The sequence below is a fragment of the Rhinoraja longicauda genome, chromosome 8, assembly GCF_053455715.1.
Source record: "Rhinoraja longicauda isolate Sanriku21f chromosome 8, sRhiLon1.1, whole genome shotgun sequence".
NCBI classification, from domain to species: Eukaryota; Metazoa; Chordata; class Chondrichthyes; order Rajiformes; family Arhynchobatidae; genus Rhinoraja; species Rhinoraja longicauda.
In genome coordinates this window covers 4037829-4062314 of record NC_135960.1, presented here as the reverse complement: position 1 = coordinate 4062314, position 24486 = coordinate 4037829, and the positions used below count along the sequence as shown (strand labels likewise).

At 50.1% G+C, this 24486-nt stretch overlaps 1 protein-coding gene across 1 annotated transcript in view; it reads right to left on the bottom strand.

The window, feature by feature from the left end:
- wnt10a (wingless-type MMTV integration site family, member 10a) overlaps window positions 1–24486 on the bottom strand; it is a 60463-nt gene that overhangs the window by 15105 nt on the left and 20872 nt on the right. The window contains exon 2 of the mRNA XM_078404366.1: window positions 23911–24284. Within this exon, the coding sequence (XP_078260492.1) occupies window positions 23911–24284 (374 nt within the window). The remainder of the gene's footprint in view (window positions 1–23910; window positions 24285–24486) is intronic.

The following is a 24486-nucleotide window of genomic DNA, read 5'->3' as shown; positions in this document are numbered from 1 at the left end:
CAAATTTTATCTTTGTAGCAACCTTCTCATAACTAACCATGATCTATTCTACTTTTTTTTCTTGAGCCGCATCCCATTTGATGTCTCATTTTCACACCTCACACTTCCTTATCTCTGTTTCTCCCTCTCCCCTGGCTCTCAGTCTGAAGACGGGTCTCGACCCGACCCGAAACGTCACCCATTCCTTCTCTCCAGTGATGCTGCCTGTCCTGCTGAGTTACTCCAGCATTTTGTGTCTATCTTCGGTTTAGTTTAGTTTAGCTTAGAGATACAGCGCGGAAACAGGCCCTTCGGCCCACCGAGTCCGCACCGCCCAACTATCCCCGCACATTAACACTATCCTACACACACTAGGGACAATTTACAATTTTAACAAGCCAATTAACCTACAAACCTGTCCGTCTTTGGAGTGTGGGAGGAAACCGAAGATCTCGTAGAAAACCCACGCAGGTCACGGGGAGAACGTATTGTAAAAAACTCTGTACACACAGCACTTATAGTCAGGATCGAACCCGGGACTCTGGCGCTGTAAGGCAGCAACTCTACCGCTGCGCCACCGTGTCGGCCTATATACGGTGTATATAATCATGAGCGGAATACACCGATCAGCCAAAACATTATGACCGCTGACAGGTGAAGTGAATAACATTGATTATCTTGTTACAATGGCACCTGTCAAGGGGTGGGATATATTAGGCAGTAAGTGAACAGTCGGTTCTTGAAGTTGACGTGTTGGATGCAGGAGAAATGGGCAGGAGTAAAGACCTGAGCGACTTTGACAAGGGCCAAATTGTTATGGCCAGACGACTGGGTCAGAGCATCTCTGAAACGGCAAGGCTTGTGGGGTGCTCCCGGTCAGCAGTGGTGAGTACCGACCGACAGTGGTCCGAGGAGGTACAAACCACAAACCGGCGACAGACAGGGTGTTGGGCGCCCAAGGCTCATCGATGCGCGAGGGCAACGAAGGCTATCCCGTCTGGTCCGAACCGACAGAAGGTCGACTGTGGCACAAGTCACAGAAAATGTTAATGGTGGTCACGGGAGGAATGTGTCACAATACACAGTGCATCGCACCCTGCTGTGTATGGGGCTGCACACGGAGGACCAACAGCACATTGGGCAGGTGGTCATAATGTTTTGGCTCATCAGGTCATAATGTTTTGGCTGATCAGTGTAGATCGGGTAGACGCACAGAGCCTCTTGCCTAGAGTAGGGGAATCGAGGACAATAGACAATAGGTGCAGGAGTAGGCCATTCGGCCCTTCGAGCCAGCACCGCCATTGAATGTGATCATGGCTGATCATTCTCAATCAGTACCCCGTTCCTGCCTTCTCCCCATACCCCCTGACTCCGCTATCCTTAAGAGCTCTATCTAGCTCTCTCTTGAATGCATTCAGAGAATTGGCCTCCACTGCCTTCTGAGGCAGAGAATTCCACAGATTCACAACTCTCTGACTGAAAAAGTTTTTCCTCATCTCAGTTCTAAATGGCCTACCCCTTATTCTTAAACTGTGGCCCCATGTTCTGGACTCCCCCAACATTGGGAACATGTTTCCAGCTGGAGGACTAGAGAACATAGGTTTAAGTTGAAGGAGGAAAGAATTAATAGGAATCTGAGTGGTAACGTTTTCACGCAAAGGGTGGTGGGTGTATGGAATGAGCTGCCAGAGGAGGCAGTGGATGCAGGGCCTATTGCAACGTTTAAGAAACAAACAGGCAGGTACATGGATAGGACAGGTTTAGAGGGATAAGGGCCAAACGGGAATAGGTGGGACCGGTGTAGATGGGGCATGTTGGCTGGTGTGGGCAAGTTGGGCCGAAGGGCCTGTTTCCACACTGTATCACTCTAACTACAATATGCAAGTTGCCAGTAAGAGCTAACTAACGGTGGTAGCTGAGAATACAATGTGCCAACGTAATTAGAAAGATATGGATAATCTAAACAAGCACTTATAACGCGTTTGACTTAGTTTGCCAATGATTTGAATATGTAAAGAGACAAAATGGCAAGTGTTGAGATATAAGGAACACGGCGGTCACGGTGGCGCAGCGGTAGAGTTGCCGCCTTACAGCGACTGCAGCGCCGGAGACCCGGGTTCGATCCCGACTATGGGTGCTGTCTGTACAGAGTTTCTACGTTCTCCCCGTGACCTGCGTGGGTTTCCTCCGAGATCTTTGGTTTCCCCCCCACACTCCAAAGACGCACAGGTTTGTAGGTTAATTGGCTTGGTTTGGGCGTGAATTGTCCCTAGTGCGTGTGGGATAGTGTTGTTAGTGTGCGGGGATCACTGGTCGGCGCGGACCCGGTGGGCCGAATGGGCCTGTTTCCGCGTTGTATCTCTAAACCAAACTAAACTGAACGCAACTAAAATAGGTTCTTCCCTGCTGTTAGCAAGAATGATCTATTGTCATGTTTTTCCAGACAGAACAATGACATTCTTACCTCTACTGAATGATTCTATCATAAAAACTAAGAGTGTAGTTCCGATCTCCCGGCCTACCTTTTTTTGTGGACTTGCAATTTTATTTTATCAATACCTTAGATATGTTAGTTTTAGTTTAGTTTCGAGATACAGTGTGAAAGAAGGCCCTTCAGCCCATCGAGTCTGCACTGCCCAGTGATCCCCGCGCACTAACACTATCCTACACACGCTTTAGGACAATTTACATTTGTACCGAGCCAATTAACCTAGAATCCTGCGCGTCTTTGGAGTGTGGGAGGAACCCGAAGATCTCGGAGAAAACCCACGCAGGTCACGGGGAGAACGTACAAACTCCGTACAGACAGCACCCTTAGTCAGGATCGAACCTGGATCTCTGGCGCTGTGAGGCAGTAGCTCTACCGTGCCGCCCTTGAAAGCACGCAACACCAGACTCAAAAACAACTTCTTCCCCGCTGTCAGCCACGATCATATTGAATGGCGGTGCAGGCTCGAAGGGCCGAATGGCCTAATCCTGCACCTAGTTTCTATGTTTCTATGAAATCAGAATACTGAATGCACCTCTCATAAGCTAAGGATGTCGTCCTGATCTTCCAGCCTACCTCATTCCGGGCGGTGCACTTTTTGTAGCTGCACTTTCTCTGTAGCTGAAACAATGCAAGTCCATTCTACACTGGTACTTTTCACTTTGCACTCCCTGTTGTACTTGTGTACGGCTTGATTATATTCATGTACCGTATAATTTGACTGGGTTGCATGCAGAAAGGTTTTCACTGTATAGAAACTTACAAAATTCTCAAGGGGTTGGACAGGCTAGATGCAGGATCAATATGATCATGGCTGATCATCCAACTCAGTATCCTGTACCTGCCTTCTCTCCATACCCCCTGACCCCTTTAGCCACAAGGGCCACATCTAACTCCCTCTTAAATATAGCCAATGAACTGGCCTCAACTACCTTCTGTGGAAGAGAATTCCACAGATTCACCACTCTCTGTGTGAAAAAAAACGTTCTCATCTCGGTCCTAAAAGACTTCCCCCTTATCCTTAAACTGTGACCCCTTGTTCTGGACTTCCCCAACATTGGGAACAATCTTCCTGCATCTAGCCTGTCCAACCCCTTAAGAATTTTGTAAGTTTCTATAAGATCCCCCCTCAATCTTCTAAATTCCAGCGAGTACAAGCCGAGTCTATCCAGTCTTTCTTCATATGAAAGTCCTGCCATCCCAGGAATCAATCTGGTGAACCTTCTCTGTACTCCCTCTATGGCAAGAATGTCTTTCCTCAGATTAGGAGACTAAAACTGTACGCAATACTCCAGGTGTGGTCTCACCAATGCCCTGTACAACTGCAGCAGAACCTCCCTGCTCTTATACTCAAATCCCCTCGCTATGAATGCCAACATACCATTGGCTTTCTTCACTGCCTGCTGCACCTGCATGCCTACTTTCAATGACTGGTGTACCACGACACCCAGGTCTCGTTGCATCTCCCCTTCTCCAAATCGGCCACCATTCAGATAATAGTCTGCTTTCCTGTTCTTGCCACCAAAGTGGATAACCTCACACTTATCCACAGTATACAGCATCTGCCATGCATTTGCCCACTCAACTAACCTATCCAAGTCACTTTGCAGCCTCCTAGCATCCTCCTCACAGCTAACACTGCCCCCCAGCTTCGTGTCAGGGCAAACAGGGACGTAATGCTGAGGCTCTATAAGGCGCTGATCAGGCCACATTTGGAATATTGTGAACAATTTTGGGCACCTTATCTGAGGAAGGACCTGCTGGCTCTGGAGAGGGTCCAGAGGAGGCTTACTAGAATGGTCCCAGGAATGAGCGGGTTCACCTATGATGAGCACTGGGCCTGTGCTCGCTGGAGTTTAGAAAGGGGGAGTTGAGGGGGGACCTCATTGAAAAGCACAGGATAGTGAAAGGCCTGGATAGAGTGGATTTGGAGAGGATGTTTCCACTGGTGGGAGAGTCTAGGACCAGGGGTCACAGCCTCAGAATTAAAGGACGATCTTTCAGGAAGGAGATGAGGAGGAATTTCTTTAGTCAGAGGGCGGTGAATCTGTGGAACTCCTTGACCAAGAAGGCCGTGGAGGACAAGTCAATGGATATTTTTGAGGCGGACGTTGACAGATTCTTGATTAGTGCGGGTGTCAGGGGTTATGGGGGGAAGGCAGGAGAATGGGGTTGAGTGGGAGAGATAGACCAGCCACGATTGAATGGCGGAGTAGACTTGGATGGGCCGAAAGGCCTAATTCTGCTCCTAGAACTTATGAACTTATGAGGATGAGTTTCCATTGATTCCATCTGCACCTCACGCTGCCTCGGCAAGGCCAGCAGCACAATCAGGGACCAGTCTCACCCCGGCCACTCCCTCTTCTCCCCTCTCCCATCGGGCAAGAGGTACAGAAGTGTGAAAACGCACACCTCTAGATTCAGTCTGAAGAAGGGTCTCAACCCGAAACGTCACCCATTCCTTCTCTCCTGAGATGCTGCCTGACCTGCTGAGTTACTCCAGCATTTTGTGAAATAAATACCTCCAGATTCAAGGACAGTTTCTTCCCAGCTGTTATCAGGCAACTGAACCATCCTACCACAACCAGAGAGCAGTGCTGAACTACTATCTACCTCATCGATGACCCTCGGACTAGGATTTGAGTATAGGAGCAGGGAGGTTCTACTGCAGTTGTACAGGGCATTGTTGAGACCACACCTGGGGTATTGTGTACAGTTTTGGTCTCCTAATCTGAGGAAAGACATTCTAGCCTTAGAGGGAGTACAGAGAAGGTTCACCAGATTGATCCCTGGGATGGCAGGACTTTCATATGAAGAAAGACTGGATAGACTCGGCTTGTACTCGCTGGAATTTAGAAGACTGAGGGGGGATCTTATAGAAACATATAAAATTCTTAAGGGGTTGGAGACGCTAGATGCGGGAAGATTGTTCCCGATGTTGGGGAAGTCCAGAACCAGGGGTCACAGCTTAAGGATAAGGGGGAAGTCTTTTAGGACCGAGATGAGAAAACATTTCTTCACACAGAGAGTGGTGAGTCTGTGGAATTCTCTGCCACAGAAGGTAGTTGAGGCCAGTTCATTGGCTGTATTTAAGAGGGAGTTAGATGTGGCCCTTGTGGCTAAAGGGATCAGGGGGTATGCAGAGAAGGCAGGTATGGGATACTGAGTTGGATGATCAGCCATGATCATATTGAATGGCGGTGCAGGCTCGAAGGGCCGAATGGCCTACTCCTGCACCTATTTTCTATGTTTCTATGTTTCTATCCTTGATCGGACTTTACTGGCTTTACCTTGCACTAAACGTTACCTCCTGATGCACAAAAAGTGCGGCACAAATTTGCTCCAAACTGGAACTCTAATCCAGGAAGGTTTTTCTCCTGACAACGTCACGCTCTCCTCTGACTACACCCAAATCGCTCAGATACCTAGTCTAATCCAGGCGATGACAGGATAATTGACTACAGGGTTATGTGATTCTGACATTTCTCCACGCCATTCTTTGCTCTTGAACTTTGGCCAGAGGTGGCACAGCTGGTAGAGCTGCTGCCTCACAGCACCAGAGAAACCAGGCCCTACCCCAACCTTGGGAGCACTCGCCTGTAGTTTGCACGCTCCCTCCGGGGCGTTTTGGTTCCCTCCCGCATCTCAAAGACGCGCGGGTTTGTCGGTTAATTGGCCCTCTGTAAAGTGCCCCTGGTGTGTAAGGGTGTGGATCAGAAAGGGAAATGGACTTGGGTTCAACCCTGACTACTGGTGCTCTCTGTACAGAGTTTGTATGTCCTCCCTGTGACCTGCGTGGGGTTTTATTCCAGGAACTCCGGTTTCATCCCACATTTAGGGTTGCCAACTATCCCATATTAGCCGAGACATCCCGTATACCGGGCTAAATTGGTTTGTCCCGTACGGGACCGCCCTTGTCCCGTATTAGGCCCCGCGGGACACTGTAGGCCCGGACACTGTAGGCCCGGACACTGTAGGCCCGGACACTGTAGGTCCGGACTCTGTAGGTCCGGACACTGTAGGCCCGGACACTGTAGGCCCGGACACTGTAGGCCCGGACACTGTAGGCCCGGACACTGTAGGCCCGGACACTGTAGGCCCGGACACTGTAGGCCCGGACACTGTAGGCCCGGACTCTGTAGGCCCGGACACTGTAGGCCCGGACACTGTAGGCCCGGACACTGTAGGCCCGGACACTGTAGACCCGGACACTGTAGGCCCGGATAGTGTAGGCCTGCACACTGTAAGCTCGGACAGTGTAGGCCCGGACACTGGAAGCCTGGACAGTGTCGGCCCGGACACTGTAGGCCTGGACACTGTAGGCCCGGACATTGTAGGCCTGGACACTTTTGGTCCTGGTCAGTGTAGGCCCGGAGGCCCGGGCGCCGCCAGACGGAGGTTGCGTAGCAACCCGCCTCCCGGCCCGGGCGGCCGCCTTTGGTGGAGCGCGAGCACGTGGCCGCTGGCTGGGTGAGGTCGCTTGGGGCGCGGGGCGGTGACGTCACCTTTTGTCCCTTATTTGGGAGTGAGATAGTTGGCAACCCTGCCCACATTCCAAAGACTTTCTGCTTTGTAGGTTAATTGGTTTCAGTAAAAATTATAAATTGTCCCAAATGTGTCGGATAGTGCTAGTTTAGTTTAGTTTGGTTTAGTTTAGTTTAGTTTAGTTTGTTTTTTTGAGAGCTACAACACGGAAACAGGCTCCTCGGCCCACCGAGTCCGCGCCGACCAGCGATCCCCGCACACTAGCGCTATCCGACACGCAATAGGGACAATTTACATTTACACCAAGCCAATTAACTTACTAAACCTGTACGTCTTTGGAGTGTGAGAGGAAACTGAATATCTCTGAGGTCACGGGGAGAACGTACAAACTCCGTACAGACAGCACCTGTAGTCGGGATCGAACCCGGGACTCCGGCGCTGCATTCGCTGTAAGGCAGCAACTCTACCGCTGCACCACCCTGCCCGTGTGCGGGGATCGCTGGTCGGCGCGGACTCGGTAGGCCAAAGGGCTTGTTTCCGCACCGCATCTCGAAACTAAAACATGCTCGACTTAATGTGGGAGGGATCTGGAGTACCTTGCTATTGAGGGCGTGCAGCGTAGGTTTACTAGGTTAATTCCCGGAATGGCGGGACTGTCATATGTTGAAAGACTGGAGCGGCTGGGCATGTATACACTGGAATTTAGAAGGATGAGAGGGGATCTTTTTGAAACATATAAGATTATTAAGGTGTTGGACATGTTAGAGGCAGGAAACATGTTCCCAATGTTGGGGGAGTCCAGAACCAGGGGCCACAGTTTAAGAATAAGGGGTAGGCCATTTAGAACGGAGATGAGGAAAAACGTTTTCAGTCAGAGAGTTGTGAATCTGTGGAATTCTCTGCCTCAGAAGGCAGTGGAGGCCAATTCTCTGGATGATTTTAAGAGAGAGCTAGATAGAGCTCTTAAGGATAGCGGAGTCAGGGGGTATGGGGAGAAGGCAGGAATGGGGTACTGATTGAGAATGATCAGCCATGATCACATTGAATGGCGGTGCTGGCTCGAAGGGCCGAATGGCCTACTCCTCCACCTATTGTCTATTGTCTATTGTCTATTGAAACCCACAAGGTCCCACATAGAGAACATGCAAACTCCACACAGGCAGCACCTGGGGTCAGGATGGAACTAGGCTCTGTTGGTGCTGTGAGGCATCAGTTCTACCTGCTGCGCCACGATGCCGCCCTAACATGGGCGGTGTAGCCATTGATACTGGTTATTGTAGTCACACTTAGCACGAGGTCGTGCAAATATTTTACTTTGCATGCTCTCCAGGCAAATCTCACTCTGCATAATTGCCATAGGTTTGTGCAAAAGAGAAAATAAACCGAGTGCAAAATATAGTCATAGAATAATCAAGTCACACAGCGTGGAAACAGGCCCTTCGGCCCAACTTGCCCATGCTGACCAACATGTCCCATCTACACTAGTCCCATCTGCCTGCGTTTGGCCCATACACACACGTGCATGCGTGCGTGTGGTGAGTGTGTGTGCGTGCTTGCGTGCATGCGTGCGTGCATGGGTGTGTCTGTGTGTGTTTTATGTGTGTGCGTGTGTGAGTGTGTATGCGCGTGTGTGTGTGTGCATTCGTGTATGCGCATGTGTGTGCGCGTGTGCGTGTGTGCGTGCTTGCCTGCGTGCGTGCATGTGTGTGTCTGTCTTTGTTGTATGTGTGTGCGTGTGTGTGGGTGTGTGCGTGTGTTCGTGTATGCGCGCGTGTGTGTGCGGTCGTGTATGCGCGCTTGCGTATGTGCATGCGTGTGCGTCCGTGCATGCTTGCGTATGTGCAAGCGTGCGTGTGTGCGTGCGTGTGTGTGTATGTGCAATATCTGACTTCCGCTCCTTAGCGGATATCCAGATCGCGAGGCGTTTGGAGCTGTTGGCCGTGAGAGTTGCCTTTAGGCCTCTCTGGCACCATTTCATCAATCACTCATGACAGGTCGAATCCACTGTGTACTTTTTTTAACATCTACAACATTCTTCAAAGTTCTTGGAAATGGTTTTGATATGGATCTGGCTTGTGGCTTGAACAGAGAAAGTTGTTTTTTGCAGCCTGGCTACCAACAGTGGGCCCCTCCACGGATGAACTCAATCCATTCTACGGCCACTCCAAACACAATCTTAACGTAATTTATAATCGTTGAGAACATTAGCGACGCAGTGGTGCTGGTTTGCGACGGGCACGGTGACGGACACCTCACACATCTCCGTCCTCCTATACAGCTGGCCAGCTCCTCTTTGGTCTCTACATACGCGTCTTCCATCAACGTCTCCAGCACGGTCTGGTTTGGTCGTCCCGGGTTCGTCTTCTATGGGTGGGTTCCCTCAGCACAACCTTGTTCACTGGTATTTCGGGACGGCAGTGGCAATGACCAGCGAGCTTCATCCTTCTCCACCTGATCTTCTCGGTGGAATCTCCCCGTAGAGCTGGGCGTTGGTGGTCTGGTCCCTCCAGCCGCCATTTTGAACTTTTCTGATGTTTTTTTAGTGTAAACACCGCCGCGAGACGTTGGACAGTTGTCCACTATCCAAACAGGTTTATAAAATCACTAGACCAAGTGGACCCGTTGGGCCCAAACCTCTCCTGCATTACATAGAAACATAGAAACATAGAAAATAGGTGCAGGAGTAGGCCATTCAGCCCTTCGAGCCTGCACCGCCATTCAATATGATCATGGCTGATCACTCTCAATCAGTACCCCGTACCTGCCTTCTCTCCATAACCCCTGATCCCTTTAGCCACAAGGGCCACATCTAACTCCCTCTTAAATATAGCCAATGAACTGGCCTCAACTACCTTCTGTGGCAGAGAATTCCACAGACTCACCACTCTCTGTGTGAAGAAATGTTTTCTCATCTCGGTCCTAAAAGACTTCCCCCTTATCCTTAAACTGTGACCCCTTGTTCTGGACTTCCCCAACATCGGGAACAATCTTCCCGCATCTAGCCTGTCCAACCCCTTAAGAATTTTGTACGTTTCTATAAGATCCCCACTCAATCTTCTAAATTCCAGCGAGTACAAGCCGAGTCTATCCAGTCTTTCTTCATATGAAAGTCCTGCCATCCCAGGAATCAATCTGGTGAACCTTCTCTGTACTCCCTCTATGGCAAGAATGCCTTTCCTCAGATTAGGAGACCAAAACTGTATGCAATACTCCAGGTGTGGTCTCACCAATGCCCTGTAGGAGCTGCTGGTCTTCTCGGTCAGAGGTGGAATCTCCCCGTAGAGCTGGGCGTTGGTGGTCAGGTGCCTCTGACCTCCATTTTGAACTTTTCTGATGTTTTTTGGGTGTAGACACCATCGGGAGACTTTGGACAGTTGTCCACAGTCCAAACAGGTTTATAAAATCACTAGACCAAGTGGACCCGTTGGGCCCAAACCTCTCCTACATTGGTAAAGCACCCTCTCCTACCCCCACCCCCTCTCCCCTAACCCCTCCCCCCTCCCCTCTCCCCTCCCTCCCTCCTCCTCGCTCCCTCCCCCTCCCTCCTTCCCTCCCGGCTCTGCTCTCCTCCCACTTCCCTCCATCCCCCTTCCCCTCACTCTGACAATGGAGGAGGCCCATGACAGAAAGGTCAGACTGGGAGTGGGAGGGGGAGTTGAAGTGCTCAGCCACCGGGAGATCAGGTTGGTTAAGGCGCACTGAGCGAAGGCGTTGAGCGAAACGATCGCCGAGCCTGCGCTTGGTCTCGCCGATGTAGAGAAGTTGACATCTGGAGCAGCGGATACAGTAGATGAGGTTGGAGGAGGTGCAGATGAACCTCTGCCTCACCTGGAAAGACTGCTTGGGTCAATAGACAATAAACAATAGACAATAGGTGCAGGAGTAGGCCATTCAGCCCTTCGAGCCAGCACCGCCATTCAATGCGATCATGGCTGATCACTCTCAATCAGTACCCCGTTCCTGCCTTCTCCCCATACCCCCTCACTCCGCTATCCTTAAGAGCTCTATCCAGCTCTCTCTTGAAAGCATCCACCGAACAGGCCTCCACTGCCTTCTGAGGCAGAGAATTCCACACCTTCACCACCCTCTGACTGAAAAAGTTCTTCCTCATCTCCGTGAATGGACCCAAACGTCACCCTTTCCTTCTCTCCTGAGATGCTGCCTGACCCGCTGAGTTACTCCAGCTTTTTGTGATAACCTTTTAAACTAAACTACGTTCGATTTTCCCAACTCCCTCGAAAGGACTTGAATTCTCATCTCACAGTGTTTTTATTTTTGACATGATATTAATAATGAAAGTGCTTTTTCCAAAATATCTCCTCATACCAAGTTAAACAGAAACCATCTCGACATTTTTTAAATCGTGCGTGACTGCCTTGGGGCAATCAGGGCAAGAACCGTGATATCCCTGTGGTCACAGCCCAGACCATCACACAGACCAACCTCCCTTCCATCGACTCCATCTACACCTCACGCTGCCTCGGCAAGGCCAGCAGCATCATCAAGGACCAGTCTCACCCCGGCCACTCTCTCTTCTCCCCTCTCCCATCGGGCAAGAGGTACAGAAGTGTGAAAATGCACACCTCCAGATTCAGTCTGAAGAAGGGTCTCAACCCGAAATGTCACCCATTCCTTCTCTCCTGAGATGCTGCCTGACCTGCTGAGTTACTCCAGCATTTTGTGAGATAAATACCTCCAGATTCAGGGACAGTTTCTTCCCAGCTGTTATCAGGCAACTGAACCATTCTACCACAACCAGAGAGCAGTGCTGAACTACTATCTACCTCATCAATGACCCCCGGACTAGGATTTGAGTATAGGAGCAGGGAGGTTCTGCTTCAGTTGTACAGGGCCTTGGTGAGACCGCACCTGGAGTATTGTGTACAGTTTTGGTCTCCTAATCTGAGGAAAGACATTCTAGCCTTAGAGGGAGGACAGAGAAGATTCACCAGATTGATCCCTGGGATGGCAGGACTTTCATATGAAGTGGACTGGATAGACTCGGCTTGTACTCGCTGGAATTTAGAAGACTGAGGGGGGATCTTATAGAAACATATAAAATTCTTAAGGGGTTGGACAGGCTAGATGCGGGAAGATTCTTCCCGATGTTGGGGAAGTCCAGAACCAGGGGTCACAGCTTAAGGATAAGGGGGAAGTCTTTTAGTACCGAGATGAGAAAACATTTCTTCACACAGAGAGTGGTGAGTCTGTGAAATTCTCTGCCACAGAAGGTAGTTGAGGCCAGTTCATTGGCTATATTTAAGAGGGAGTTAGATGTGGCCCTTGTGGCTAAAGGGATCAGGGGGTATGGAGAGAAGGCAGGTACGGGATACTGAGTTGGATGGTCAGCCATGATCATATTGAATGGCGGTGCAGGCTCGAAGGTCTGAATGGCCTATTCCTGCACCTATGTTTCTATGTTTCTATCCTTGATCGGACTTTACTGGCTTTACCTTGCACTAAACGTTACCTCCTGATGCACAAAAAGTGCGGCACAAATTTGCTCCAAACTGGAACTCTAATCCAGGAAGGTTTTTCTCCTGACAACGTCACGCTCTCCTCTGACTACACCCAAATCGCTCAGGTACCTAGTCTAATCCAGGCGATGACAGGATAATTGACTACAGGGTTATGTGATTCTGACATTTCTCCACGCCATTCTTTGCTCTTGAACTTTGGCCAGAGGTGGCACAGCTGGTAGAGCTGCTGCCTCACAGCGCCAGAGAAACCAGGCCCTACCCCAACCTTGGGAGCACTCGCCTGGAGTTTGCACGCTCCCTCCGGGGCGTTTTGGTTCCCTCCCGCATCCCAAAGACGCGCGGGTTTGTCGGTTAATTGGCCCTCTGTAAAGTGCCCCTGGTGTGTAAGGGTGTGGATCAGAAAGGGAAATGGACTTGGGTTCAACCCTGACTACTGGTGCTCTCTGTACAGAGTTTGTACGTCCTCCCTGTGACCTGCGTGGGGTTGTTTCCAGGAACTCCGGTTTCATCCCACATTTAGGGTTGCCAACTATCCCGTATTAGCCGAGACATCCCGTATACCGGGCTAAATTGGTTTGTCCCGTACGGGACCGCCCTTGTCCCGTATTAGGCCCCGCGGGACACTGTAGGCCCGGACACTGTAGGCCCGGACACTGTAGGCCCAGACACTGTAGACCCGGACACTGTAGGCCCGGACATTGTAGGCCTGGACACTTTTGGTCCCGGTCAGTGTAAGCCCGGAGGCCCGGGTGTCTCCAGACGGAGGTTGCGTAGCAACCCGCCTCCCGGCCCGGGCGGCCGCCTTCGGTGGAGCGCGAGCACGTGGCCGCTGGCAGGGTGAGGTCACGTGGGGCGCGGGGCGGTGACGTCACCTTTTGTCCCTTATTTGGGAGTGAGATAGTTGGCAACCCTGCCCACATTCCAAAGACTTTCTGCTTTGTAGGTTAATTGGCTTCAGTAAAAATTATAAATTGTCCCTCATGTGTCAGATAGTGCTAGTTTAGTTTTGTTTTTTTGAGAGCTACAACACGGAAACAGGCTCCTCGGCCCACCAAGTCCGCGCCGACCAGCGATCCCCACACACTAGCGCTATCCGACACGCAATAGCGACAATTTACATTTACACCAAGCCAATTAACTTACTAAACCTGTACGTCTTTGGAGTGTGAGAGGAAACTGAATATCTCTGTGGTCACGGGGAGAACGTACAAACTCCGTACAGACAGCACCTGTAGTCGGGATCGAACCCTGACAGTTTCTTCCCGGCTGTTATCCAGCAATTGAACCGTCCTACCACAACCAGAGAGCAGTGCTGAACTACGTTCTTGCTATTGAGGGCGTGCAGCGTAGGTTTACTAGGTTAATTCCCGGAATGGCGGGACTGTCATATGTTGAAAGACTGGAGCGACTGGGCATGTATACACTGGAATTTAGAAGGATGAGAGGAGATCTTATCGAAAAGATTATTAAGGGGTTGGACACGTTAGAGGCAGGAAACATGTTCCCAATGTTGGGGGAGTCCAGAACAAGGGGCCACAGTTTAAGAATAAGGGGGAGGCCATTTAGAACTGAGATGAGGAAAAACTTTTTCAGTCAGAGAGTTGTGAATCTGTGGAATTCTCTACCTCAGAAGGCAGTGGAGGCCAATTCTCTGAATGCATTCAAGAGAGAGCTGGATAGAGCTCTTAAGGATAGCGGAGTCAGGGGGTATGGGGAGAAGGCAGGAACGGGGTACTGATTGAGAATGATCAGCCATGATCACATTGAATGGCGGTGCTGGCTCAAAGGGCCAAATGGCCTACTCCTGCACCTATTGTCTATTGTCTATCTACCTCATTGGTGACCCTCGGACTATCCTTGATCGGATTTTGTTGGCTTTATCTTGCACTAAACGTTATTCCCTTATCATGCATCTGTACACTGTGAACGGCTCGATTGTGATCTTGTGTTGCCTTTCCGCTGACTAGATAGCAGGCAACAAACCACACGTGACAATAAACTAAACTGAACTACTGTGGCCCAGGATGGTTTCTGTGTGTCTGTGTGTGGGTCACTCTGTGACTTTGTGAACATATATGTGTTGGGAGTGAGTGAGTGTGTGTGTGTGTGTGTGTGTGTGTGTGTGTGTGTGTGTGTGTGTGTGTGTGTGTGTGTGTGTGTGTGTGTGTGTGTGTGTGTGTGTGTGTGTGTGTGTGTCTGCACGTGTGTATGTGTGTTTGTTTGTATGTGTATGTATCAATGTGTGTGTGTGATGTGTGTCTGGGTGTGTATCTGTGCGTGTGTCTTTGCGAGTGTGTGTGAGTGTATGTATATGCATGTGTGTGTATGTAATAGTGTCTATGTGTGCATCTGTGTCCGTGTTTTCCCGTGTACCCATATATCTGTGTGTGCGTGTGTGTCTCTGTGTCAGTATCTGTGTCTGCATATTTGTGTCTCTCAGTGTGTATATGTCCCTATGTGAGTGTGTCTGTGTCAGTATCTGTGCCCCCGTATCTGTGTCTCTCAGTGTGTGTGTGCGTATGTGTGTGTGTGTGTGTGTGTGTGCGTGTGTGTGTGTGTGTGTGTGTGTGTGTGTGTGTGTGTGTGTGTGTATGTGTGTGTGTGTATACGCACATGTGTATATGTGTTAGTCTATGTGTCTATGTGTCTATATGTGTGTGTGTTTGTGTTTGTGTGCGTAAATAAGTGGTTTTGTAAGTGTGCCAGCGTGTATTAGTCTATGTGTGTGTGTGTGTGTGTGTGTGTGTGTTTTGTGCGTGTGTGTGTGTATGTGTGTGTGTGTGTGTGTGTGTATGTGTGTGTGTGCGTGTGTATGTTTTGTGTGTGAATGTGTGTGTGTGTATGCATGTGTGTGTGTGTGTGTATGCATGTGTGTGTGCGTGTGTATGCATGTGTGTGTGTGTGCATTCATGTGTGTGTGTGTATGTTTTGTGTGTGAATGTGTGTGTGTGTGCGCATGCATGTGCGTGTGTATGTTTTGTGTGTGAATGTGTGTGTGCATGCATGTGTGTGTGTGTGTATGTTTTGTGTGTGTGTGTGCATGCATATGTGTGTGTGTGTGTATGTTTTATGTGCGAATGTGTGTGTGTGTGCATGCATGTGTGCGTGTATATGTTTTGTGTACGAATGTGTGTGTGTGTGTGTGTGTGCATGTGTATGTTTTGTGTGTGAATGTGTGTGTGCATGCATGTGTGTATGTTTTGTGTGTGAATGTGTGTGTGTGCATGCATGTGTGTATGTGTATGTTTTGTGTGTGAATGTGTGTGTGCGCATGCATGTGTGTGTGTGTGTGAATGTGCGTGTGTGTGTGTGTGTGTGTGCGTGTGTGTGTGCATGCATGTGTGTGTGTTATTTCGCAGCCCTGAAAAGCAGTCAGTGAGCTCGGACACTGGGACACTGGGACACTGGGACTCTGAGACTCTGGGATATTGGGACACTGGTACACTGGGCACACTGGGGACACTGGGACTCTGGGACTCTGGGATATTGGGATACTGGGACTGGGACTGGGTGGGAAGGGCGGATCATTTCTCTGCTTCCCGTCTATTTGAAGTTGCTAATGGTTTGCACACCCGCCATCCATTAGCGAGCGAGGGGCTGATACCAGCTAATTACCGCTTTGAAGAGGGCCGGGCGGCGTGAGAACCAAAGGGTGGGATCAAGGTCGATGGCAGAGAACTTAAAACAAATAAAGTAGAGGCGAAAATCAGTGGGACAGGAAGCAGGTGACAGGCTGGGAGGGCAAAATGCGCAGGAAGGAACTGCAGATGCTGGTTCAAATCGAAGGTAGACACACAGTGCTGGAGTAACTCAGCGGGACAGGCAGCATCTCCGGAGAGAAGGAATGGGCGACGTCTCGGGTCGAGACCCTCCTTCGGACTGACGTCAGGGGAGGTGGGCGGTTTCAGAGATAAGATGTAGTCGGAGACAGGAATACTGGTGGGAGAACTGGGAAGGGGGAGGGGATCGAGAGAGAGAGGGAAAGCAAGTCAGCTTAAAAACGCACTCCCCCTGACATCAGTCTGAAGAAGGGCCTCGACCCGAAACGTCACCCATTCCTTCTCTCCGGAGATGCTGAGCCAGACACTGGCTGAGCTGAGTGCATCTGAACGTGGGCTAAAGGGACATTTGTGAACCATCCGCAGACAGACACAAAAAGCTGGAGTAACTCAGCGGGTCACCCATTCTCATCTCCGGAGAGAAGGAATGGGTGACGTTTCGGGGAGACTTCATCAGATCATCCTACCAGTTCAGTACAGTGAAAAGCTTTTGTTGCGTGCTATACCAGTCAGCAGGAAGACAATACATGATTACAATCGAACCATTTACAGTGTACAGATACTTGATAAGGGAATAACGTTTAGTGCAAGGTAAAGCCAGCAAAGTCCGATCAAAGATAGTCCGAGGGTCACCAATGAGGTGGATAATAGTTTAGCACAATAGACAATAGACAATAGACAATAGGAGCAGGAGGAGGCCATTCGGCCCCTCGAGCCAGCACTGCCATTCAATGTGATCATGGCTGATCATTCTCAATCAGTACCCCGTTCCTGCCTTCTCCCCATACCCCCTGACTCCGCTATCCTTAAGAGCTCTATCTAGCTCTCTCTTGAATGCACTCAGAGAATTGGCCTCCACTGCCTTCTGAGGCAGAGAATTCCACAGATTCACAACTCTCTGACTGAAAAAGTTTTTCCTCATCACCGTTCTAAATGGCCTCCCCTTTATTCTTAGACTGTGTGTGGCCCCTGGTTCTGGACTCCCCCAACACTGGGAACATTTTTCTGCATCTGGGTCTCGACCCAATACGTCAGCCATTCCTTCTCTCCGCAGAAGCTGCCTGACCCGCTGAGTTACTCCAGCATTTCGTGTCGATCAGCCATGATCGCATTGAATGGCGGTGTTGGCTCGAAGGGCTGAATGGCCTACTCCTGCACCTATTGTCTATTGTCTATTGACCTTCGATTTAAACCACCGTCTGTAGTTCTTTCCTGAACATACCTTACCATCAAGTCAGGTTAATGCCAAGTAACCTAACCTTGGCGTCTTTACTCAAGTGATTTCTCAGCCATTGTCGTGCTAAACGTATCGTAGCGGAGTCAGGGGGTATGGGGAGAAGGCAGGAACGGGGTACTGATTGAGAATGATCAGCCATGATCACATTGAATGGTGGTGCTGGCTCGAAGGGCTGAATGGCCTCCTCCTGCACCTATTGTCTATTGTCTATTGTCTATTGTCTAAACACTGGAGCTGTGGCAACACTTTAGGTTTTGTTTTTCTCAGAGAAGGGTTTTGGGAGGGAGTTACATTTAAATGTGTTTAAAAAAAAAAGTTTTTAGGGGGAAATAAATCCAAACATTCGGGAAATGGTGGATTTTTGAAACTCGCCCCTCTTTACCACATCAGTCGCATTAATAAGGAACTTCACATTGCCATTCGAGGGTTATAGACAATAGACAATAGACAATAGGTGCAGGAGTAGGCCATTCGGCCCTTCGAGCCAGCACCACCATTCAATGTGATCATGGCTGATCATTCTCAATCAGTACCCCGTTCCTGCCTTCCCCCCACACCCCCTGACTCCGCTATCCTTAAGAGCTCTATCTAGCTCTCTCTTGAATTCAAAGACTTGGCCCCCACTGCCTTCTGAGGCAGAGAATTCCACAGATTCACAACTCTTTGACTGAAAAAGTTTCTCCTCATCTCCGTTCGAAATGGCCTACTCCTTATTCTTAAACTGTGGCCCTTGGTTCTGGACTCCCCCAACATTGGGAACATGTTTCCTGCCTCTAACGTGTCCAACCCCTTAATAATCTTATACGTTTCGATAAGATCCCCTGTCATCCTTCTAAATTCCAGTGTATACAAGCCTAGTTGCTCCAGTCTTTCAACATACGACAGTCCCGCCAATCCGGGAATTAACCTGGTGAACCTACGCTGCACGCCCTCAATAGTAAGACTGTTCTTCCTCAAATTTGGAGACCAAAACTGCACACAGTACTCCAGGTGCGGTCTCACTAGGGCCCTGTACAACTGCAGAAGGACCTCTTTGCTCCTATACTCAACTCCTCTTGTTATGAAGGCCAACATTCCATTGGCTTTCTTCACTGCCTGCTGTACCTGCATGCTTCCTTTCAGTGACTGATGCACTAGGACACCCAGATCTCGTAAAATAACCGCGTCTGTAGCTAATGTCCCTTAATCCAGGCATCATTCAGGTCAGCCTCATCTGCACCTTTTCCAAAGCATAACGGCTGAGCTGCTGCCTACAGCACCAGAGAGGCGGCTTTGGTTCCAGACTGCGGGTGCTGTCTGTACGGAGTTTGCACGTTCTCCCCGTGACCTGCCGTGGGATTTCTATGAGATCTTCGTTTTCCTCCCGCACTCCAAAGACACGCAGGGTTGCAGGTTAATTGGCTTGGTGTAAATGTATCGTTGTAAAATTGTTCCCAGTGTGTGTAGGCTGGCGTTAATGTGCGGGGATTACAGTCTCGGTGGGCCGAAGGGCCTGTTTCCACGCTGTGACTTTACTTGACTTTACTTTGGAGATAGAGCGCGGAAACAGGGCCTTCAGCACAGCGAGTCCACGCCGACCAGCGATCACGCCGCACGTTGGCATTATGCCACACACCAAGGACAATTTCCAGACGCCAAATAACCGACAAACCTGCACGTCTTTGGAGCGTGGGAGGAAGCCGGGGCACCTGGGGAAAACCCACGCAGGTCACTGGGAGAACGTGTAAACTCCGTACAGACAGCACCCGTAGTCGGGATCGAACCCGGGTCTCTGGCGCTGCGAGGCAGCAACTCTACCGCTGCGCCACCGTGCTGCCCCATCTGTAAGCCACGCTAAACTAAACTTCTCAACCATTGATCTGTTTAACAGGGTACATGAGCTGTGAACTGTCCTTTGCTTGTTTGTTTCTGGGAGTAGGTATTTGGGAAGAAGCTACTTTTAAATGTGTTTTAAATGAAAATAAAATCTTTCTCGCGTCACCACTGAAATGATGGCCATTTGATCCTTGCCGATCATTGCCACATCAGACATGGGGTAGTAAGAAATGTTTTACCACATTACAGAGTGCCATTCCAGGGTTACTCAGCAGCTCAGAAGAAAATATAGTGTTTTCATGTATTGTCTTTCCGCTGACCGGATCGCACGCAACAAAACAGCTTTTCTCTGTACACGTGACAATTAATTAAACTGAACTGAATCCGGCTTGTACTCGCTGGAATTTAGAAGATTGAGGGGGGATCTTATAGAAACTTACAAAATTCTTAAGAGGTTGGACAGGCTAGATGCAGGAAGATTGTTCCCGATGTTGGGGAAGTCCAGAACAAGGGGTCACGGTTTAAGGATAAGGGGGAAGTCTTTTAGGACCGAGATGAGTAAGTTTTTTTTCACACAGAGAGTGGTGAATCTGTGGAATTCTCTTCCACAGAAGGTAGTTGAGGCCAGTTCATTGGCTATATTTAAGAGGGAGTTAGATGTGGCCCTTGTGGCTAAAGGGATCATGGGGTATGGAGAGAAGGCAGGTACGGGATACTGAGTTGGATGATCAGCCATGATCATATTGAATGGCGGTGCAGGCTCGAAGGGCCGAATGGCCTACTCCTACACCTATTTTCTATGTTTCTAATCCAAATTCTTGGATAAACACAAAAAGCTGGAGTAACTCAGTGGGGCAGGCACCCTTCTTCAGATTGAGAGTCAGGAGAGAGGGAAACGAGAGATATAGACGGTGATGTAGAGAGATGTAGAACAAATAGAAACATAGACAATAGGTGCAGGAGGAGGCCATTCGGCCCTTCGAGCCAGCACCCCCATTCATTGTGATCATGGATGATCGTCCACAATCAGTAACCCGTGCCTGCCTTCTCCCCACATCCCTTGATTCCGCTAGCCCCTAGAGCTCTATCTAACTCTCTCTTAAATCCATCCAGTGAATTGGCCTCCACTGCCCTCTGTGGCAGAGAATTCCACAAATTCACCACTCGGCATGGACTCGATGGGCTGAAGGGCCTGTTTCCATGCTGCATTGTTAAACTAGACTAAGCGAAGCTAAATAGGCAAGAATGTCATACGGTCATAAGTGATCGGAGTAGAATTAGGCCATTTGGCCCATCAAGTCTACTCTACCATTCAATCGTGTCTGATCTATCTCTCCCTCCTAACCTTATTCTGCTGCCTTCTCCCCATAACCTCTGACACCCGTACTAATCAAGAATCCATCTATCTCTGCCTTAAAAATATCCACTGACTTGGCCTCCACAGCCTCCGGTGGCAAAGATTTCCACAGATTCACCACCCTCTGACTAAAGACATTCCTCCTCATCTCCTTTCCTAAAGGAACGTCCTTTAATTCTGAGGCTGTGACCTCTAGTACTAGACTCTTCCACTAGTGGAAACATCCTGTCCACATCCACTCTTTGCAAGCCTTTCACTGTTCTGTATGATTTCAATGAGGTGCCCCCCTCATTGAAATCATACACAGAGTGATCGGTCGATAGTCTGAAGAATGGTCCCTACTCGAAATGTCACCCATTCCCTTTTGTTCTCCAGAGATATCGCCTGACCCACCGAGTTACTCCAGCATTTTGGTTACTCCAGAGTTCACGAGATTGATCCCCGGGATGGCGGGACTGTCATATGAGGAAAGATTGAAAAGACTGGGCTTGTATTCACCGGAGTTTAGAAGGACGAGAGGGGATCTTATAAAAATTATAAAAAAGGACTGGACAAGCTAGATGCAGGAAAAATGTTCCCAATGTTGGGCGAGTCCAGAACCAGGGGCCACACAGTCTTAGAATAAAGGGGAGGCCATTTAAAACTGAGGTGAGAAGGATCTTTTTCACCCAGAGAGTTGTGACTAGACAATAGACAATAGACACAGGAGGAGGCCATTCGAAACATCGAGCCAGCATTGCCATTCAATGTGATCATGGCTGATCATTCTCAATCAGTACCCCGTTCCTGCCTTCTCCCCATACCCCTTGACTCCGCTATCCTTAAGAGCTCTCTCTAGCTCTCTCTTGAATGCATTCAGAGAATTGGCCTCCACTGCCTTCTGAGGCAGAGAATTCCACCGATTCACAACTTCTCTGACTGAAAAGGTTTTTCCTCATCTCAGTTCTAAATGGCCTACCCCTTATTCTTAAACTGTGGCCCCTTGTTCTGGACTCCCCCAACATTGGGAACATGTTTCCTGCCTCTAACGTGTGCAACCCCTTAATAATCTTATACGTTTCGATAAGATCCCCTCTCATCCTTCTATCAGATCCCCTCTCATTCTTTAAGCTCAATGATCCTTAAGCTTAGGGGTGACCGCGCTTTTGCGGTTGCAGCTCCTAGACTGTGGAACAGCATCCCTCTCCCCATCAGAACTGCCCCCTCCATCAGAACTGCCCCCTCCATCGACTCCTTTAAGTCCAGGCTCAAAACCTATTTATATTCCCTAGCGTTTGAGGCTCTCTGAGGGGGCGCTGTGAACTGTTTATGTATGTGCTGTTATGTTTGTGTGCTATCGTGTGTTCTATTTCAGTACCTGCACTGATGTACAGCACTTTGGTCAACGTGGGTTGTGTTTATCGGACAGGAGAGCTCTTCAGCGGGTCGTCCGCAGAGCGTGGAGGATCATTGGGACTCAGCTGCCAGCCCTGGAGGACATCGACAACGCACGCTGCCTCAGGAAAGCCACCGGCATCTACAAAGATCCCACACGCCCACGCCCACGCCCACGCCACCGTCTGTTTGAACTACTTCCATCTGGCAGACGTTACAAAGCCTTCTACGCCCGCACCTCCAGACTAAAGAACAGCTTCATCCCTAGAGCTATGGCTGCTGTGAATCGGACCTGCTGAGAGCCCGCCACGATCTGTCTCTGCCCCCCAGGGTCATCTGGCACAACTGAACCTTTTTTTTGCACTTTACATTGTTCACCCTTTTACTTTTTCCTTCCCCCCCCCTTGTTGTTTACACGTTCCCCGTGATTTATTTAATATTTGATTTGTTAGCATCGATATGGAAGCGACAATCAACATCTCGTTGTACTTGTACAATGACAATAAAGGATATTGTGTTGTATTGTATTGCATTAAACGTGCTACACAAATAAAATGGACTTGACTTGATATGTTGTATTGTATTGTATTGCATTGGTCCTGGGTTTCCCTGCTGTCTGAGGAACAGAGTCCCAGCCTGCTCGACCTGCCCACCCATTCACCTGTCTCCTGTGGTCCTGGGTTCCCCTGCTGTCTGAGGAATAGAGTCCCAGCCCGCTCAACCTCCCCACTCCATCTCGAGCGGCACGGTGGCGCAGCGGTAGAGTTGCCGCCTTACAGCGAATGCAGCGCCGGAGACTCAGGTTCGACCCTGACTACGGGCGCCGTTTGTACGGAGTTTGTACGTTCTCCCCGTGACCTGCGTGGGATTTCTCCGAGATCTTCGGTTTCCTCCCACACTCCAAAGACGTACAGGTACGTAGGTTAATTGACTGGGTAAAATGTAAAAAAAATTGTCCCTAGTGTGTGTAGGATAGTGTTAGTGTGCGGGGATCGCTGGGCGGCGCGGACCCGGTGGGCCGAAGGGCCTGTTTCCGCGCTGTATCTCAAAATCTAGAATCTAAACCTCTGTCCACTAGTCCTGGGTTCCCCTGCTGTCTGAGGAACAGAGTCCCAGCCCGTTCGACCTCCCCACCCCTTCACCCCTTCACCCCTGCCCTGCGGTGAAACATAGAAACATAGAAAATAGGTGCAGGAGTAGGCCATTCGGCCCTTCGAGCCTGCACCGCCATTCAATATGATCATGGCTGCAGGATTGGCTATTTTTTAATTTCGTTGTACTCGTTGCAATGACAATAAATGAATATTATTATTATTATTATTATTATATTATCCAGCTCAGTATCCTGTACCTGCCTTCTCTCCATACCCCCTGATCCCTTTAGACACAAGGGCCACATCTAACTCCCTCTTAAATATAGCCAATGAACTCGCCTCAACTACCTTCTGTGGCAGAGAATTCCACAGATTCACCACTCTCTGTGTGAAAAAAAAAAATTCTCATCTCGGTCCTAAAAGACTTCTTCCCCCTTATCCTTAAACTGTGACCCCTTGTTCTGGACTTCCCCAACATCGGGAACAATCTTCCTGCATCTAGCCTGCCTCCCCATCCCTTCCCCCCCGTGCCCGCTGGTCGTTGGTTCCCCTGCTCTCTGAGGAACAGAGTCCCAGCCCGCTCGACCACCCCACTCCTTCACCCCGTGCCGCCTGGTTCCCCTGCCCTGTGGTGTAGAGTGGAAGCCGTGCTCACCTGCCTCCCCACCCCTTCACCCCCTGCCCGTGCCCGCTGGCCTTGGGTCCCCCTGCCCTGCGGTGGTGTAGAAGCAGTGCTCACCTGCCTCCCCACCCCTTCACCCCCTGCCCACTGGCCTTGGGTCCCCCTACCCTGCGGTGGTGTAGCGTGTAAGCCGTGCTCACCTGCCTCCCCACCCTGTTGTTGTGGAGCCTCATGCGCGAGTGGATGTCCTTGTAGGTCTCCCGGGAGTCCAGGAAGTCCCTGGAGAACTTCTCCCCGTACTCCACGTCGGGACTGCAGCCGCCCCACTCCCAGGAGTCCTGCGGTCCGGGCAGGTCGGCAGGTGGCGGCTCCATCACCCCGTGCACCATGCCCTTGCCCCGGTTCAGCGCCTCCATCTGCAGGCGGTTCAGCTTGAGCCGGAACGCCTCCTCGTCTCCGCGCCTCTGCAGGTCGCAGCTGCAGGCTTTCAGCTTGCCCAGGCTGCAGGCGTTGGACACCGCGTGCACCACGCCCGCGGCCGCGATGGCGTAGGCGTACGCGCTCTCCTTGAAGCCTGCACGGGGGGTAGGGGGGGGAGACACAAAGTGGAGCGGCGCAGTTAGAACTTCGCTGCAGTCTACTCTCCTATCCTCGATTGCAATATAGTTGCACAATAAAATATTCCTTCATCCGCCCTTTCCTGGCAATTCCTTTATTGTCGAATGTTGAAAGACATTAGCAAATTTGCAGATGATACAAAGCTGGGGGGGCAGTGT